The sequence below is a fragment of the Pecten maximus genome, chromosome 4 (genome assembly GCF_902652985.1).
Source record: "Pecten maximus chromosome 4, xPecMax1.1, whole genome shotgun sequence".
Taxonomy (NCBI): domain Eukaryota; kingdom Metazoa; phylum Mollusca; class Bivalvia; order Pectinida; family Pectinidae; genus Pecten; species Pecten maximus.
Genome location: NC_047018.1, coordinates 33,362,151 through 33,380,409, shown reverse-complemented (window position 1 = coordinate 33,380,409; position 18,259 = coordinate 33,362,151). Strand labels below are relative to the sequence as shown.

The following is an 18,259-nucleotide window of genomic DNA, read 5'->3' as shown; positions in this document are numbered from 1 at the left end:
AAATTTATCTTTTGTAATAGAAAACAACCTGATTATACAAAATGACCTTTATTTATAATCACGTTACACAAAATATGTTCTCTGCTTGGCGCGCTGTGTTTCTCCGGATAAGTATTACAGCCCTTATGACTTTCACATGCACTAAAACGTTTGTCACGCAAAGTTTGCTATGCAAAGCGTCTAAGCGATAGATATTGGCTCGAAATTCAAAAGTATATGACGTCTGCTGCAGGTGCTTATTTTGAAACGGGTAAGGCTTTTGTTGTAGCTAATTTTTCATGTTCGCATAGAACTTAAAGCCAAAATGCATTTGACCAATTGTTGCATTTTTTATCATTAGGCTACGTGAACACATCTGACGAAGGAAATTTTGGGAAAATGTCTCTCGGAGTTTCTTTTTGGCGGTCAAGTGAGCAATCGAAGTTGTATAACAAACAGTTTGAACGCAACAATTTCAGAAGTCAAACCACTTTCTCAGAAATCTGAAGGGTCACAACATTCAAATATACCTATATCAATATCCTAAGAGTTAGATAAGAATTTTGGGAATCAAAGCATATTCTCAAGGGTCCACTGATCAAGAATGCCTTCACAGGGGCTTGGCACGATTTTCCAAATGATAGTCTATATATATATGTATACATATATATATGGACTATCATTTGGAAAATCGTGCCAAGCCCCTGTGAATGCCTTGTAACACTAACAGCCAACATTTTAATCATATTTATTTATCGGGCTAGAATCTAAGTGGCTCCACCATCATATCCTGAATGACCTTACTCACAAAATAGAAAACTATTAACTATGAGGTGTATACTTATATAGATATATACACAGGCCAGCTGAATCATCAGAATGACTTTCTTGATGATTAAAAAAAAAAGTAGGTAAAAAAAAATTAAAGCGACATGTTGAAACAAAAGTTGCTTGTAACTACATTAACAATAGGCAAAATAGATGATGCAGTTACATATATCAATCAGGTGCCCTAAATTCCAAAATTTTGATATATATGGCACACTATTTTGTAAAATACAAAGATATATGTGTAATATATAGCTCCAATCATTATATACCATTAAATAAACTGAAGTCTTTAATTACTACTAGTGTAATGGTTGCAATTGATATAGTACCTGTGCCTACCGGTAATTACATTTTGTGTATTTTTTCAGATTTGCTCTTATACCAACTGCAGCCAGCAAGTGAAAGCCAACAGTCATGGTGATGGTGGATAAGATTGCCTATTTCCTCACCAGCTGTGATACTGACACAGTTAGCAAATATATCAACTGTGTGAAGACAAAGCTTTTAGACAAAAGCAGCAATTCAACAACAGGTCACTGTCTAATTATACAAATGTAGTTCTAGAAATACTTCTACATGGATCCAGCAGATAATACTAGAGCTTGATCATGAGAGGACCATGGACTCCTTATAATTAATCACTGAAGTTTTACATATTGGAAATGATCATTTTTATTTTCATCGAAAATTTTACAATTAACATAGGCGATAATTAAGATTACTTTTAAATTTGTCTTTCAGAGTATTGTCAGTCTAGATTATCCCACCATCAGATAGTCAGCTTTTCAATTTGGCTTTATCTGTGTATATGTTAATGTATCGTAGTATTCCTTTATTGCTTCCTTCCTGTAAACAAATGTTGTCATTGCTATTTCTGATAAACTGCTGATAGGAACTTCTTGAAACTTCAGTTCTTTGTGTATGTGAAATTTCGAGCTTCAATGAAATTAGATTTGTTAAAGATAGCCACCAGCCAGTGTTTTGGATTTTGATATTTGACGTTTTTTAATGCTTTTTCACAAGACTACCGAATAATAAAGTGCTGTTGTTCATTCTTTAGAAACATTTTCAGTAGTATTTTAGGGGACACTGCTTCAAATTTAGCCTTGTGGAGCATTCAAGAATAAAGATGGCCACAGTGTTGGAAATGTTATCTACAAGTAGATGCAACTTTACTTGTAAACCATTTTAATCTATTTTAGCACATATATATACATGTATATGATAACAAGTATTAACATTTACAATTCATTGATCAGGATGAAATAATAACTATTCAAACTCAAAAGTTAAAATGAAAATATTTATACTGAAACTATTCAGGACATTATTTGCCTTACATTAATTAATTTCATGTACATATTTCTCTTTTCCAGAAACACGATCATGTGTGGTGTTAGATTGTGGAGGTGGGAATGGACATGAAGGAGTCATTAATTTAGCCCAGTACTACATGTCCCTTTGTCGTAAATACAGCCTTCTCCCAAATGAACGGACAACTCTACTTTCAAGTATTGACCAGGTTATAGCACTACAGCTCTGTTTGGCAGAAAAAAATAAGCAGGTACAGTGAACTGTAATTTTATAAGTACATTGAAGTAGTAGATTAATATAATCTATCATGGGTCTGTTCCGTGGACAGGGAGATCTCAACCCGAGTGTAAGACTTTGGCCAGTCAGCACGAGGCTCGCCGAGTGCTGGCCAGCCAAACTCTTACACGAGGGTTGAGATATCCTTGTTCGCGGAACAGACCCATGATTGATTATTTTTCTCACATACTTGCATACTTAAGTTTTTTAATGAGTTTTTCATTACGCTTTCTTCAATGCTCCTTGGAATCTGCGTCAAAATTTATGACGTCATCATTTACGCCTTGGTTACTCAACGTAAAATGATGACGTTACGTTATTGTGACAGCGTCATATAGCGTGTGCCTGCCGTCTTTACCAACCCTGTGTAAGATCGATTTATCTTTTCCCTAGCAACCGCCGGATAACCCTGTGAAGTATGGGAGAAATGTTTTTCTCTTACACTGGACAAAGATATCCACAATTTACTGGTGTAAGGCTAGGGTTGAGGCAAGCTACACAATATTGTCATGTTCTGTGCAACAATAAAAATAAGTGTATGTTTTGATGATGTGATGATGTCTTACGAAATGACAAATTTTTCAAGCTTTTTTAGAGTATACTTCAGTTTTCAGTTTATACACTGATAAACCAATTTACCTATGTAAAGTTTAATCCTTGAAGGGATTGTGATCAAAATGACAGATGAGGTACAGAGACTATAAAACTGTTTAGTACTTGTCATTGGTTCAGCTTAGCTACAAATCTAGAAAACATCTAGTAAAAAATTATGTTTCTGGTTTATATTCTGGATAATAATTTATATCAATAGTTCATTGTATTGTTAAATCCATTGTCTGAACATAAGTTGATATTTCAAGCTGATTTGATAGCTTGATATATACTTCATGTTTGTTCAAATGAGGGTGTTCAAATGAAAATTTAGACCTGTCCAATTGCAAGCTGTCATTCAAAATAGACCATTGGTAATTATTTTAAGTATTTTAGTCTTTAATACTATGAAAAATTGGTCAGTTTGTTGTGTTATATGATAATATAAATGCAATGTGTACTTCACATTGTGTTGGTTCTCTGATGTTGAAAACTCATAACATTTCTGATTTTACTACATTGGTGAAAGTGTTCAGTATTGATGCTAATATTATTGGTAATAATTTCTGCTATATGTGTGCACGTGTCGGACACACATAGAAATTATTACCAAAATACTGAATACTGATGGACAGTCCATGATAAATTTTGACAATATTTTAGAATTTCGAGAATTGGATACTTTCACTCATGTAAGTTGTAACTATTAACAAAACTTTCATTTAAGGAGAGAGGAGAGTTTGAAGTTGAGACCAGTACTGTGATACAGGCCAACAAAGACATAGTAAAATACAAACTTTCTCTGGTCAAGGCAGCTCAGGAGTGTGTTGAACAAAGTCGTCTCCCTTCCATCGAGACAGAAGATGTTTATCCTGTGGGAGATGAAATAAGACCAGAGTACCAAGCATTTCTAAAACACTGTAATTATATAGACATGTGTGAGGTGCTACTGGCTGTGTGTAAGGCATATCACAACAATCTAAGTCTTCAGGCTGAACTTGGTATAAAAGATATCATTATCATTGGACTTCCAAGGAATGAAACAGAGGTATGCAGAATGCCTGGCTAGTACAATTTCTAGATAAATGTTTTCGTTTGATAAATGCATATTATACAAAGATTAAAGCTAGAGAGCAGTGTAAGATTTCAAACTGATCTAATGCTCAGTACTAGAGCTAGTTTACTCTATTTATAAGTTTTTGAAGATTTTTTTTATGTTTTATGTTTTTGATTTATTCTATTTAATTGTTTTCGGTATAAGTTTGGTTTAATGTGTATCCCTGCAAGTCATGAAATATTGCCCTTAAACCTATCATTGTCTTTGATACAAAAACCTATACCCTATTACAGTTTGAATAGACAAGAAGATTTTGTCAGTAAGATTGTTAAAGTCACAAATTGATCCAGTAATTAGGCAGAAAAGCGAAATAATGTACATTTTGTATGACCAAACAATTAAACTTGGTGACATCTGCTATAAACACCTTTGAATTAGGATTATATATATTGTATGTGTTTCAGAGAGCAATGGTTGAATATCTTTGTGAGGGTCGTTTGATAAAGAACATTACTTTAGAGGTTCCATTGGAGATGGATGATGAGACTGATGTCAAGGAAGAAGATATTAATATTCTGTACAGTGAAGTCACTATGACAGAGGCTTTAGGGGAAAGTGGTGGAGACAAAAGCTTCTTTCAACCCACACCCAAGTCAAGTCGGCCCAAGTCACTCACAGAGGTAAGCACTCCCCATGTATCTTACAGTGGTACATCTCGGAGATGAGTCCCAAGTTTGTTATTTCTTATGTATAGTGTTATAGACATATGATATTTCAGGGCCATGCCCTAAGTTCCCTACTGTACCCTATTCTCCAATAGAGGTCTTTGTTAACATACTGTAGATCTTATACAACAAAAGACTTTCAATGTGTTAATGATTTGCTATTATATGAAACATACAGCATTCATCTACATCACTTGATTTATTTTCAGCTCTCCAAGTCCAAGATTATTTGATCTTGGTATTTTCTCTTTTATTATTCTTTCATACTGATCAATGTGTTTCCTTTCCAGAGCTATATCCAGCTGGTGTATGGGTCCTACTTGGAACTTCTGGTGAACTCTCGTGCAGAACTAGCCCTAGCTCGCTCTATCAATGTACCAGAAAGGGAACTAACTCACCAAGCTTTCACTGATGTCAAACGTGAATCTAAGACAAAAAACATGACTATGTATCAGGTTAGTGTTGTTGACATCATTGCTTCTCGAAACACTTGACATTGTAAGCTAAGGTTAACATACAGTATGTATTTGGCTGAGATTTGTTTCCTAATTGTTTTGAGGAAAAAACACCAGATTATACAAACATGTTGTTGTGCTATATATATATACTAGCACTTCTGTTGTATGGTAGTAAATTAAAGGCAAAATTTATCAACAGAATACAAGTCCACCTGTTAACATACATTTTATTTGCTTACAGATTTTGAACCCTATCCAAAGATTGTTGACTTTGAATAACAATGCTTATATATATAAACTTTGTTGTTGTTTTTTAAACCTGATTGAGGAAACTTTGTTGTTGTTTTTTAAACCTGGTTGAGGAAAATTTGTGTCATCAGTTGTGTATGCTTGTAGACTGCTGTATCCTATGTAATGAAGATTCGTCTTGGAGGTAAGGGGTATGCACCAGACCCAAATAGCCCCCTGGCTCAGCATGTCAAAGGCCTTGGCGAGTTTGTCACCCTTGTTCATAAATTACAGACTGTGATAGAGGAGGAAACTGATAAACGGTATGTCATTACAACAAATAGTTATAGTGATATAGAAAGTGCACCACAACTACCAAATATAATTCTTCAGATCTTTATATATAGACTGCATGATTTGAAAATCTATGCTATTAAAAGTTTACCTCTGTGTCTGAAAATTTCTTTCTGTGACAATCTACATGTTAGGATATCATTATTATTGGTGTGGAGACAAGATACTGAGATATTGGTGATGCTATACATAGAGGATATTGAATGGTTTCCCCTGCTGTTTAATATAACATATATTTCACGGGTATGACAGAATATCGATATTTTTGTCATACGAGTAAAATATATGTTATATTAAAAGAGAAACCCTTCAATTTTCTTTTTATTGCATTTTATATACTTAAGAACAAAATTAAAAACAGAAATATTGATAATGTCAAAAAGGGCGGGAATAAGTAACATAATTCATGACGTCATCCCTTTGTGACGTCACTCCACATCAACTTGACAGCGCCATTTTGAAAGAATTGATCAACGCATTTTAAGCGTTTTCTGCTGTGCATGAATAGCTAACGTCTAGTGAATAATTCTTCAAAAGCTATTCAGAATATTTCAGAAATAGAGCAAAATAATCTATCAATTCAATTGAAAAAATTGGCAAGTTTCAATGAGGTGAATACAAAGGTTCGCTCTGATTGATCAAAAACAAAACAAAAACCCGTATATTTTCACTTCTCATCGCTCCAGTGAAAATATAAGTTTTACTAGTTTGATAAATGTCTATATTTAACTGACAAAAATGTAATAAAGGGGGTTATTTTTCAAATATTAATAAAAAAAAAGTTTAAGTAAGATCTAGTGGTATATTATGAAAACTTGGATAATGTACATGTCTTTCAAAATTGATATAATGTATATTATTCCCTTGTGAGTAGTCATGGAGTGGATATATAGGAGCTGACTGTACAAACTTATTTGCAAACTTCTGACATCCTTGCTCTACTGACTTATTTGTTACCTGATTGCCACGAGACTTGAAACACATGTTCAAAACCAGGATTAGGTACTGGGGTCAAAAAGAGGTCACTTTATGATTATTACAAATAAAAAAAAAATGATTATTACCAATACAATTGTTCTTCACCTTGTTTTACCAGCCCAATGTTAACCCTTTTTATTTTGTATCTGATACATTTCACTAACAATTATTACAATTCTGATTACACCTGAGATGAGAGGATCAATGTCATTTGTGATGCCTTGTAGGTAAGGTGCCAGCATTAACTATCCAGTGAAAAGCTTTAGAGGCTGGTAAAGAACTGTAATGGTTTGCACTGGATATTTCATTCATGTAAATAGGGTCATTTTCAGACATAATGGTGTCCCTCTGTATAATTTAAATGGGATCCTTTCCATTTTCTATGCTTCAAATTACAATGTGATTACAGTGTATACAGAAACTTTATATGTACTTGAAAGAGTCCTACACAATATACATGTAAATGCAATTATTTTTTCAGAGTATCCTGTCGTAAAGTGTTGAACATCATCAAGAAAGAGATCATCAAATGTCGTGAAAATCGCTTACGTATCACAAATGTTGAGTCTGTGTGTGAAAAGCTCCAAAAAGAGGTGGTTCGTGTCATCAACATGTTTGACTCTTCTGTCTCCAGCTCTCCAGATAAGGTGAGACATAAATATGGAACATCTGCTTCAAATCCCCAGATGAAATAGAAAGTCAGGAAAATTAATAAAATGTTTTAAGCATCTCAGATAAAGTAGGTTTTCACCATAAATCCTGTCTCCAACTCCTCAGATAAAGTAAGTCTTCACTATAAATCCTCCGTCTCCAACTCCTCAGATAAAGTAGGTCTTCACTATGAATCCTCTGTCTCCAACTCCTCAGATAAAGTAAGTCTTCACTATGAATCCTCTGTCTCCAACTCCTCAGATAAAGTAGGTCTTCACTATGAATCCTCTGTCTCCAACTCCTCAGATAAAGTAGGTCTTTACTATGAATCCTCTGTATCCGAATCCTCAGATAAAGTAGGTCTTCACTATGATTCGTCTGTCTCCAACTCCTCAGATAAAGTAGGTCTTTACTATGAATCATCTGTCTCCAACTCCTCAGATAAAGTAGGTCTTCACTATGATTCGTCTGTATCCAACTCCTCAGATAAAGTAGGTCTTTACTATGAATCATCTGTCTCCAACTCCTCAGATAAAGTAGGTCTTCACTATGAATCATCTGTCTCCAACTCCTCAGATAAAGTAGGTCTTTACTATATAAATCATGTCTCCAACTCCTCAGATAAAGTAGGTCTTTACTATGAATCCTCTGTCTCCAACTCCTCAGATAAAGTAAGTCTTCGCTATGATTCATCTGTATCCAACTCCAGGCCCTGCAGGTAGGGCGTAAGAATTGTACCTGCTGCCCCCATTGCATGATCGTAAGAGGCGACTAAATTTGGGATCTTATCTTTTCTCTTTCTGAACAACTTTCTTCTTCCTAATGTCTCCCTTGACAATGCCTCACTTTTGGCCTTTAGTTGAGCGTTCGCCGCTGTGAGGAAGGCTTTGGGTTCTGTCCCCTAGCCGAGACATACCAGAGTCTTTAAAAATGGTAGTTGCTACTCCTGCTTAGCGCTCAGCATATTTGGAGTGGGACGACTGGTTTGCCCGTTGTCAGTATAATGTGACCGGGTGTCTTCGGCAGTATGCTTCAGTGAGGTAGCACTCTAAATCGGCAAAAGCTCCGGCCTATCACAAGGAGACTTCACACAAACATACCACAGCCTCCCAAAACACACATACGCACTCATCACACGCATACATGTCGCACGCACGGGAGGCCGTCCTTAAATGACCTTAGCTGTTAATAGGACGTTAAACAAAATAAACCAAACCAAAGTATCCAACTCCTCAGATTAGGTAGGTCTTCACTATGAATCCTCTGAGGATATAGGTTGTTCTAAACATGTTCTTGTATATCTGTTTTGAGCTATATTTTAGAAATAGAAAGGTTTGACCTGTTCATTACTGGTATGTTGTGTATCCTCAGATAAAGTAAACTCATCACTCTAGGTCCCCAGATGAAAGAAGTCAGCAATATAAATTGTCTCCAGCTCCTCAGATAAGGTCACTCTCCTATTTTTCTTGAATTAAAATTAAAGCCCCGGTACATATACCTTTTCAGAGAAAAGAAAAAAAAAATCTGATTTCTGTTCTTTTGTTATTCTAAACATGTTCTTATATATCTGTTTTGAAATATATTTTAGGAATAGAAAGATTGGCCTGTTCATAACTGGTATGTTGTGTAGTTTGATGTCGTGACTATCTTTCTTTTAAACCAAGATAAACCAGCTTTTCATTTGTCTTCTAAATTTCAATTACTGTTCATTTTACCGTACAATGACATGTTACAGGCTGTGCGGGATGGTGGATCTGCTGTTGGTAGACACACACTCAAGGTATTGCGATACATTGTTGATAAGCTGGTGTCAGGGATGGATGACTTTAAAGTACAAACCCTTGATTTCCTGTGTGATGGGTTCTCTAGTCAAAGAACACCTGTACACTTCCCCTGTATCATGTCACAGTTCAGGTATGTTCTTATGTATCTGCATATGTAAATTTTCTGATTCTTTTTCCATTTTGCATCACATTTCCCATAGTTTTCATAGCTTAATAATCTGTCTGCTTCAATTGGATCAAGTTGGTACTCAGCCTTACAGATAATATACATACATAAATTTAAGTTTTTTCAAGATCCGGATGACTTTAACAAGGATTGGTTGTATCAATTAAACTGTTTACAAAAAAAATAACAAAACTGATTATGTACCTTTAGATATAGACATCAAATTTCAAATCTTCTATTAGCAACATCACTGTGGTGTTTTAGTTATAATTTAAACCTTGTTTTATACAGGTCTCCCTGAAGAGTACCCAGACAATCCTGATGACCCTTGCAATCAGAGTTTGTCTGACCGTCTTCTGTCCCAGCAATCAACAGAGGTACCTTTTATTGTTTATGGCTGACAGACTGTAGTGACTGATAGTTTAAATCAGAGTTAATTTTGGGTAAAACATTAAGATTTCTGACTTGAAGGCCTAGGAGCAATATATCTCCTCCCTGTAGATAATAGTTTAGAAAGGGTACATACAAGGCCTACGAGCCAGTGGAAGATTTCCCTATAGATAATCAGACTCAACAACTTTATGTTTATCATATCAGTAAATCAATTATAAGGCCAAAGATCTATCCAAAGTAGGGTACATCCTATTTATGGATTCGATCATATATTGATTATATTTTTCTGTGACAGACACCAATTCATAAAAAGCGGTACAAGTCTTGCATGGACTGGGCTGGCCCTACACATGTGGTGGATATCAAGGACAATGGGCAGGACAGTGATATTGTACTTACACAGTCAGAGGTTGTAGTCATCCCAAGGTGTGTATATAGGTATTCACTCTACTGTAGTATACGGTTACCACAATCAAGAGGTTCTTTTAAAAAGTTCTTACCATTGATAATGTAATATTCATTGTCTTTTGATAAAGTAACTATTTCTCTGTATGGATTTATGCCATCTTAAATTGATGTACATGTGATGAAGTTGTTTTAAGTTAATTGTGGTGTGGTTCAGTTAAGATTTACCCAAACCTAGGATTCCCAAAGTTCATCACTCAATCACAGGGGCATGTAGCATTGTTGCATGCCCTTGTGCTATTATCCATGAGTAGGTGTCCTGCCTTAATTTTTATGCAAATTATTAGATTCATACCTGTCTTAAGTGAAATCCAGCATGCAATGTCTAACTTCAGTTAAATATGTACATTCCTGTATATTGTAGAATTTTATATGCAGTCACAGTATAATGCATACTTGTCTTGTTTGTGATTTGCATTTTAGTCTTATTTTATCTCCAGCAAAACAATTGTACACGCTGGGAAGCACACAAACAAGGAAATGGGAGTTGCCAACCGGGTAGCGGAGACCCTCAAAGACCAGGAGAATGTTCCCACAACTGTAGAGGTCACAGAAATATCGAGTCAAGGGCAGAAGGAAGCAAAGATCAATGAACCAAAAACCAACAAAATAATTAAGGTGACAAAAAAGAATCCAGGAAAAGGACAGAAACGACCCCTTGTGTCTGGAGATTCTCCCCCAAAAGCCAAGAAGAAAACGAAAACAGAAACCAAAACCTGTCGTCGAAAACTACTTCCACAGGTCAAAGGTCAACAGCAATTAACAAAATTCTTCAGAGTATAAATTTATTGTTTACATGGAATTTTAGTTTAGTGTTATTGTAATATATTCAACTTTAGCAGACTATGTATACTGTCAGATTTGTATGATTCATAACTTTTTTAATTGTATGTACATAATTATGTATGTGTTGATTTCCTTTTTTTTAAGTTTCCTGTTTGATCATCAAAAATATTTTTTCCTTTAATAACCTGTGAAAAAAATACTTAGCCATGTTTTAATGATGATGTAACTACATATATTGTTTCTAACTGCATAGACATAGTTTTACTGAGCCAGTACAATTACTTATCTCTTAGATACATTGAATGTGATATATATAGGTTGTAGGTAGAGAATATACAGTAAACCTTCAGTCAGTTCAAACAAAATTAATATAGTTAAAGCTATACATATATATAGGATCTTATATGAGCTTATAAAGTTGAAACTTTGAAAGGAGTTTCATAAAATATATGAAATGAAAACAAATTTAAGATGTTTTTCATTACATGACTAGAAAACTTACATTTTCAGTCTTCATAGTCTAAAGGTGGAATGCTTAATCAAACAGCCATTTTGTTACTCCATTCACAATTCATGATATTACATCATTTTCATTTCTGACTGGCATAGCCAATTAAAAACATGCCAGGTTATATTACTGTCACCTGTGCAAAAATATTACTGAAGCAAATTGATTGGATAACAGGCCGATTATGTGACAAAACATTTATATAACATGTTTCAATTTACAAAATGCTACTGTAAAATGGCTTTGAAATTAAGCTTATATCATTCCTCCATACTCGAGTAGGGAGGAAAGACTAGAGCACAAGTTTTTGAAAGGATCTTTTAGCTATAGTTCATAAGTCTTTTCCTCAACACCATTTTCAGTTTGGTGTATATTAATGCATTAAAGTAAAATAATTTTGAAATATTTTGTAACTTTTTCAAATTTAACCATGTTTTGGACTTGTCACAGTTATTGAAAGGTATTAATTTAGCATTGAGAATTCAAATCCTAATGAATTTCTAAAATTTTAACATTTATAAGCATTTTGCAATAGCAGCCACCAGTTCAATGAGCTTCACAATCATTGATAGCACTGGATTTTATTCATAAAAAAGGTTTGTTCGAACTGCTGAATTGAACTGACCGGAGGTTTATTATACATTAATATATACTCAGGAAAAGGGGTATGCAATTATTTTTAAATATGTGATCTGAAAAACAATATTATATAAATGAGCCATGAATGATATTATTTTAATGAGTTATTATTTTTTTTTTTTTTTCAAAATTGCAATAATTTACTATTTATGCTTCATGAAAATTAATTGTAACAAAAATGGAAACCACTGTTTTAATTTATTGATCTTTGTATTTATATAATATTTATTGTGAATTTATTTTTAATAAACACATTTTCTTTTGCAAATATTTTCAGTATTTGTTATTTTTTGACTACTATATAAGCCATTTTATTCTTTTAGACTTAACTATAACAGTACTATTTACATGAGAAACAACAAAAAGTAAAATCATAAATGACAAACAATCGACCATTATAATAGTAAAATATTTATTGTGATTTAAAAACAAAAAAAATCTCATATTTCCCAGCACCACACTTTGTACCTGACAAAATGTGCAGAAAAATATGTATGATATAACATAGTTATACATATTCTGATTCGTATTGAATGGTATGTAACATAGCTACACACAGCAACTAATGTATTCCTACCAGCAATTTGGCGAAATTTTTACGCAAGTGATTTCATTGTTTTACAACAAGCCTGTCTCCATCTAAGAAACTGATATTTCAATATATAATTATTATTTTTGTCAGCTAAATGAAGCAGTGACCTTAACTTCTAAACCGATAAGATAATCATTTTCTACTCTCATAGATAATGGCTTTACCAAGATTCTCCACAAGGCTTCATGTAGTATGGATATGTAACCAGATATGAACTTAAAAGTTATCATTCGATATTAAGTCCTGTTGACAGATATTTACATACTTAAAAAACCTTGTGACAAATAGAAATACAATTCATACTTAAAGCATATTTGCAACTTGGGCATAAAAATAACTAAAAAAAACATATCCCTTAATAAACCTGACATCTGTTAAACATTATTTTAATAAAACGACAACTTTATGGTGAATAATTAGGTTCAAGAGATTAACGAACTTTAAGAGTAAACAACATTCTATGGGGGCAGAACACTTGTGTAAAAAATAATGAGGTCTGAACCATCTGGTAGTTAAATTATATACTGCTCTTAGTCATGTGAATTTGCATAATATATATGGATTTCGTGTACAAAATAACATCATCAATAAGCTGGTGTGTCAGGAAACTGCAATAATTTCATCTTATCTGTTGCAGTAATCTTAAGTACTTTGCAATAATTTTCAGAAAATAAAAGTGTCTATGTTTTAAAATTCACTGGATATGTACAACAGACTTAAATTATAATTGGGGTTATACATTCTGACTAAATACAATGGTTTTTTAACACTGAATCTTATTGTGATTATTGGTAATAGTCCTGTAACTCCACTCCTTCACCATACACTTTCAAAATCTTACACCATCACATTTGTGTTTAAGTAGCGGGGGGTGACCATTGGTATTAGCCACTAAGTGTACTGCCTGGAAAATTGTAACTCACTTTCATTCTATTGAAACGTCTTCAATCCAGAATATCTGGTAGCATATGCCATATAGGTAAGCTTTTACAGATTTATTTAAAGGAGCAGCTTTACAAGTCTTATTTTATTTATAACAACTATACAAAATGTATGGACATCACAGGGAAAATATATCCATTTGTTTTCAATAACACAAGTATTGATTAACTTCACAATATGTATTTAGGATAAAAATTTTATGCTACATGTACCTTACTGAACAGCATGTGTTTTATATAGAAAGATATATCTTCTAACAATAAGGAATCGCATAGCACTATCTATTAATGCTATTAATAACTATTAATTGTGTGCACCTTGCAATTGTGTCATCAATTCTTGGGTACCTTTTAATTATTATATATAAATGTACCATCAATTAATTTTTGTACACTTAGCCATTGTGTCATCAATTCTTGGGTACCTTGTAATCAATGTGCCATCAATTAATTCTTGTGTACCTTTCAATGGTGTCACTAATTTTGTGTACCTTTCAATATTATTGCGTCATCAATTTGTGTATTCATTTCAAATGTATAATCAATTGTTTTCATACATTATAAAGGGATTTGTTAACGTCTTAATAGTAGCTCCAACTTTCTATTCATCAATTTTGAAACTCTTTTGTAAAGGAGAAACAGTCATTAAGGTACACCATATAACCTTAAGTGTGAATAAATAACAATATCTACACCAATCTGTTGTAATGTTTGGCCAAAAAATCAAGCTGCCAAGCTTATAACTATATGTATATGAAGGGAGGTAACTGGTAGAGCCGACTGCTAAATAATTGATAAATACTTGTACCAAGCACAAATTGTCTAGCAGATGGGGGAAAACAAACTTAACAACAACACACTCAGCACTTGTGTTTTACCTATAACTACAGCATACATGTAGTATCACAGCAGAAAAGTTTGGGAATTCTTTAGTAAGCTTTACACAAAACTATTTTCAACAAAACAACCAATAATGAAAATCAAATATTTCAAAATTGCAATAACTTTTAGACCATATTTAAGATATATAATCCCAAACATCCTAAACAAGATGAATACTTTCTACATGTATTAGCACAAAAACCTACTATCTATCATTGATTGACAACCTTATGACAAATGATACAACAGAAGAATAATTTAACAAATTAATGTATAAAATTGCAGAGCTGATCGCATCTTTGATAATTCCAGTAATTCCTGAGAATGAAATAGTAAATAATCAAACTAGAGAAAAAATACACTTAACACATTAATAAGCAAATCAAGATTCCTGAAAAATGATGTCCAATCTTTTGGTAATTGGTCTGGTTATCTTTAGATCATGTTTTGAATAGAACACCACCAGTATGTCCATATTTTAATTCTGGCTCTCCCTGTATCCAGACCATATTTTGGCTATCAAATTCTGTTATATTTAAGCTTTAGTACATGTACCGGTACTTCTTTCTTGAGAAAACCTTTGAACATGTTTCTGACTGCTTCCCACGCATATTTTGGCAAAATTTAATCAACATACATTCAGTACCAGACTTTTTCTCAGAAATCCTCTTTTAGTATACACATATCCCAGAGATGTTAAGAGATTATGTTTCAAAATATTGAGATTAATTTCATCATGGAGCTACATTTGTATATATATATATTACATAAACATGAATATATTTCAAATCACTATCACAACCAGTTTTTCTATTTATCAATGCTGTATTTCCACTAAAACCTCCTCTGACTGTTCATTTCAATATACCAGGTATCAAAGTGTGAAGTATTTTGTTTAATTTAAATAAACAATTATATATGAGTATAGTAAAAAAGACATCATCCATAATGCCTAAAAATATAATGACAACCTTTTAAAAGAAAATGTGTTGGAAAAAAATTTAGTCAGTAAGACTATAATAACTGCACATTGGGATAATGAGCAGCCTTGTCTGGGTCGTCTACCAGTATGTCAGAGAGTCTGGTAGATCAGTGAATTTCTTTCCCAATTCAGTTCCCCTATTTTCCGGCTTGTTTTACCAATAGTGAATTATAAATAGCACGTACTGCGTCAACAAAGGACAGACATTTTGCAAAGCTCACAAACATATCTGTGCATAAAAGCACAAAAAGCACCATAGACAAAGGATTGTAAACACTTGCAGTGTATACGGTGCAGTATAAATTAAACCTGCACATGTGGTTTGGCTGCTATAAAATAATATATATCTATCAATGAACTAATAACATTAAGAAACATTTTTTCCCTACTTCTAAATTGTACAACCAATATGAAGAAATACCAATTAACCTCTTTAAGTAATTCAAGGATTAATCAACTTGTCAGATCAGAAGGTTTCAGCACCTATTCAGGACTTAAAAAAAAAAAATTAAAATCCAATACTTTTCTAGTTCTGTATGATTTATGTATAAAATACTTGAATGTATTGATTATAAAGATCAGTGAGCAATAGTTATGTATATTGTATCACCGGAAGTTTAACAGTCAAACCTGCCTATAAAGACCACTCCAGGGAGCAGAGAAAAGTGACCTTTATCATATAGGCAGGTTATATATAGGTTCATATACTGAACAATGAATCATGTTACATTGGAAATAAGAACAGGTGGTCTATATAGACAGGTTTATAAACGTGACCTTTAAAGGCAGGTTACACATTTGTAGAATATTGGATAGGAACTGGAACATCTTATTGTGTGCATTAAGATACAAAAAGCATTGAATGGTCGATCACCATTCTTGATACTCGAGGAGTTATGCTCACTTTCCCTCTCTTCACCCTTGGAACATGTCATGGCAAAATTGATGGTTCTGTCACAGCCATCTTGTGGATAAAACAAAAAGATTACTTTATCCTTCTAAGTACATCATACGAATCTCAAGGTTGCACTACTGTTAAACTGACTAGTTTTGCCATTCCACTGTAATCTTCCAAAGAAATGCATCCATTTAGCGATTGGCCGGGTTTTCTTTCCTGACAAGAATAAAATACCTAGTTATGTGGTGGCTTTGATTTTAAATGGCATGTTACAAGGAGCAGAGAGTGCAACTGAACTTAATCCGGGGAGTGACAAGGATGGTTCATTGCATGAACACATGATTTTTACCAAAATGAACTTGTCAATCAACAGATTGAACTGAAAGTAAAAAGAAAAACAAAACAAAAACTGTCACATGAAGATTATATATAGATCATCAAATACACCTGGACAACATCATTGATTTATACAAACACATTCAGTTACTAAACAATTGTATATTTCTTGTCTGAGCACAACTTTCAGTGTTTTCAGGGAAATTTTTAAGTTGATAGTCTTTGTTAATATTTCACAAGAAGTGCCATAATGTTGTTAACAGTCCAATTTTAAGTACTGGTATCACAACGTTTTCTGGATATCAAATGCACGAACAAAAATTAATGAAATCTTACCATTTCGTCCCTTTAAGGATGGACAGACACACCATGAACAAAAGGCAATTTAAAAGCTGAGGATGGAGGGCTAAAAAATGGGCATAGATGTGCTCCTTGGCTCAAATATGGTACATACTGAGTAAAGATATTTGTCGAGGAAATATTATTCATGAAATAAAAATTCTTAAATTAGTGTAAGAAAACAAGATCTGAAAGTACAATAGTGTTAAGTACAAATATTTTGATAATCTATTAATCGTATTATAGCACATTTACATTACATATTAAGTACCTACAATGTATATGTGCTTTCTATGTTGATGTTATGGATTGCCAAGTATAAATGGCAAGGTTTTTTAACCTGAGAAAAGCTATAATTACAAAATGCCTGAAATATGATAAGAATGTACATATAATTTCATAATGATGCGAAATAAGTATACTGGTAGTATAATAAAGACTTATCAGGGACCTTAAAAAATAGTAAATATTCTAATATAATTTACTTAAAACATATGTAGATTCTCTTATTTTAATAAAACAATTGATTAAAAATCCATTCAGTATTTAATGTGAAAATTTAAAAAGTAAGAAATAATCCATTTATGGCACCCTTACTTGTACATTGTATTTTGAAAATTACTGAACTGAGAGTGAATGTTTTTTACAGAAAAATGTTGGCATCATGGATATGTATCAAGTTGATAAATAATATAACATGAATTATTGAGAAAAAACAAAACAAAACCTTGTACTGTTTTAACAGTATTCAAGACGGTTGATAAAACTGACATTATATGCATGGAGATCATAACTATGAGGTGATCCTATGGGCTGGAGTACTGGGTTAAGATTACTCAGGGGTGACCCTATGGGCCAGAGTAAGGGGTTCAGGTTACTCAGGGGTAATCCTATGGGCCAGAGTAAGGGGTTCAGGTTACTGAGGGGTGTTCCTATGGGCTGGAGTAAGGGGTTCAGGTTACTCAGGGGATGATCCTATGGACCAGAGTAAGGGGTTCAGGTTACTGAGGGGTGATCCTATGGGCCAGAGTAAGGGGTTCAGGTTACTGAGGGGTGTTCCTATGGGCTGGAGTAAGGGGTTCAGGTTACTGAGGGGTGATCCTATG

General features: G+C 33.5%; 1 protein-coding gene across 1 annotated transcript; it reads left to right on the top strand.

Annotated features, from left to right (window-relative positions):
* The first annotated feature begins 174 nt into the window (after positions 1–174).
* On the top strand, positions 175–12,453 carry LOC117326511 (PCNA-interacting partner-like). The gene is made up of 13 exons (XM_033883265.1): positions 175–250; positions 1,179–1,342; positions 2,187–2,374; positions 3,719–4,039; positions 4,513–4,728; positions 5,064–5,228; positions 5,628–5,782; positions 7,273–7,438; positions 9,178–9,356; positions 9,511–9,545; positions 9,684–9,769; positions 10,081–10,211; positions 10,691–12,453. The coding sequence occupies exons 2-13, from the start codon at positions 1,225–1,227 to the stop codon at positions 11,031–11,033; spliced, it is 2,103 nt and encodes a 700-aa protein (XP_033739156.1). The 5' UTR covers positions 175–250; positions 1,179–1,224; the 3' UTR covers positions 11,034–12,453.
* Positions 12,454–18,259: the final 5,806 nt, after the last annotated feature.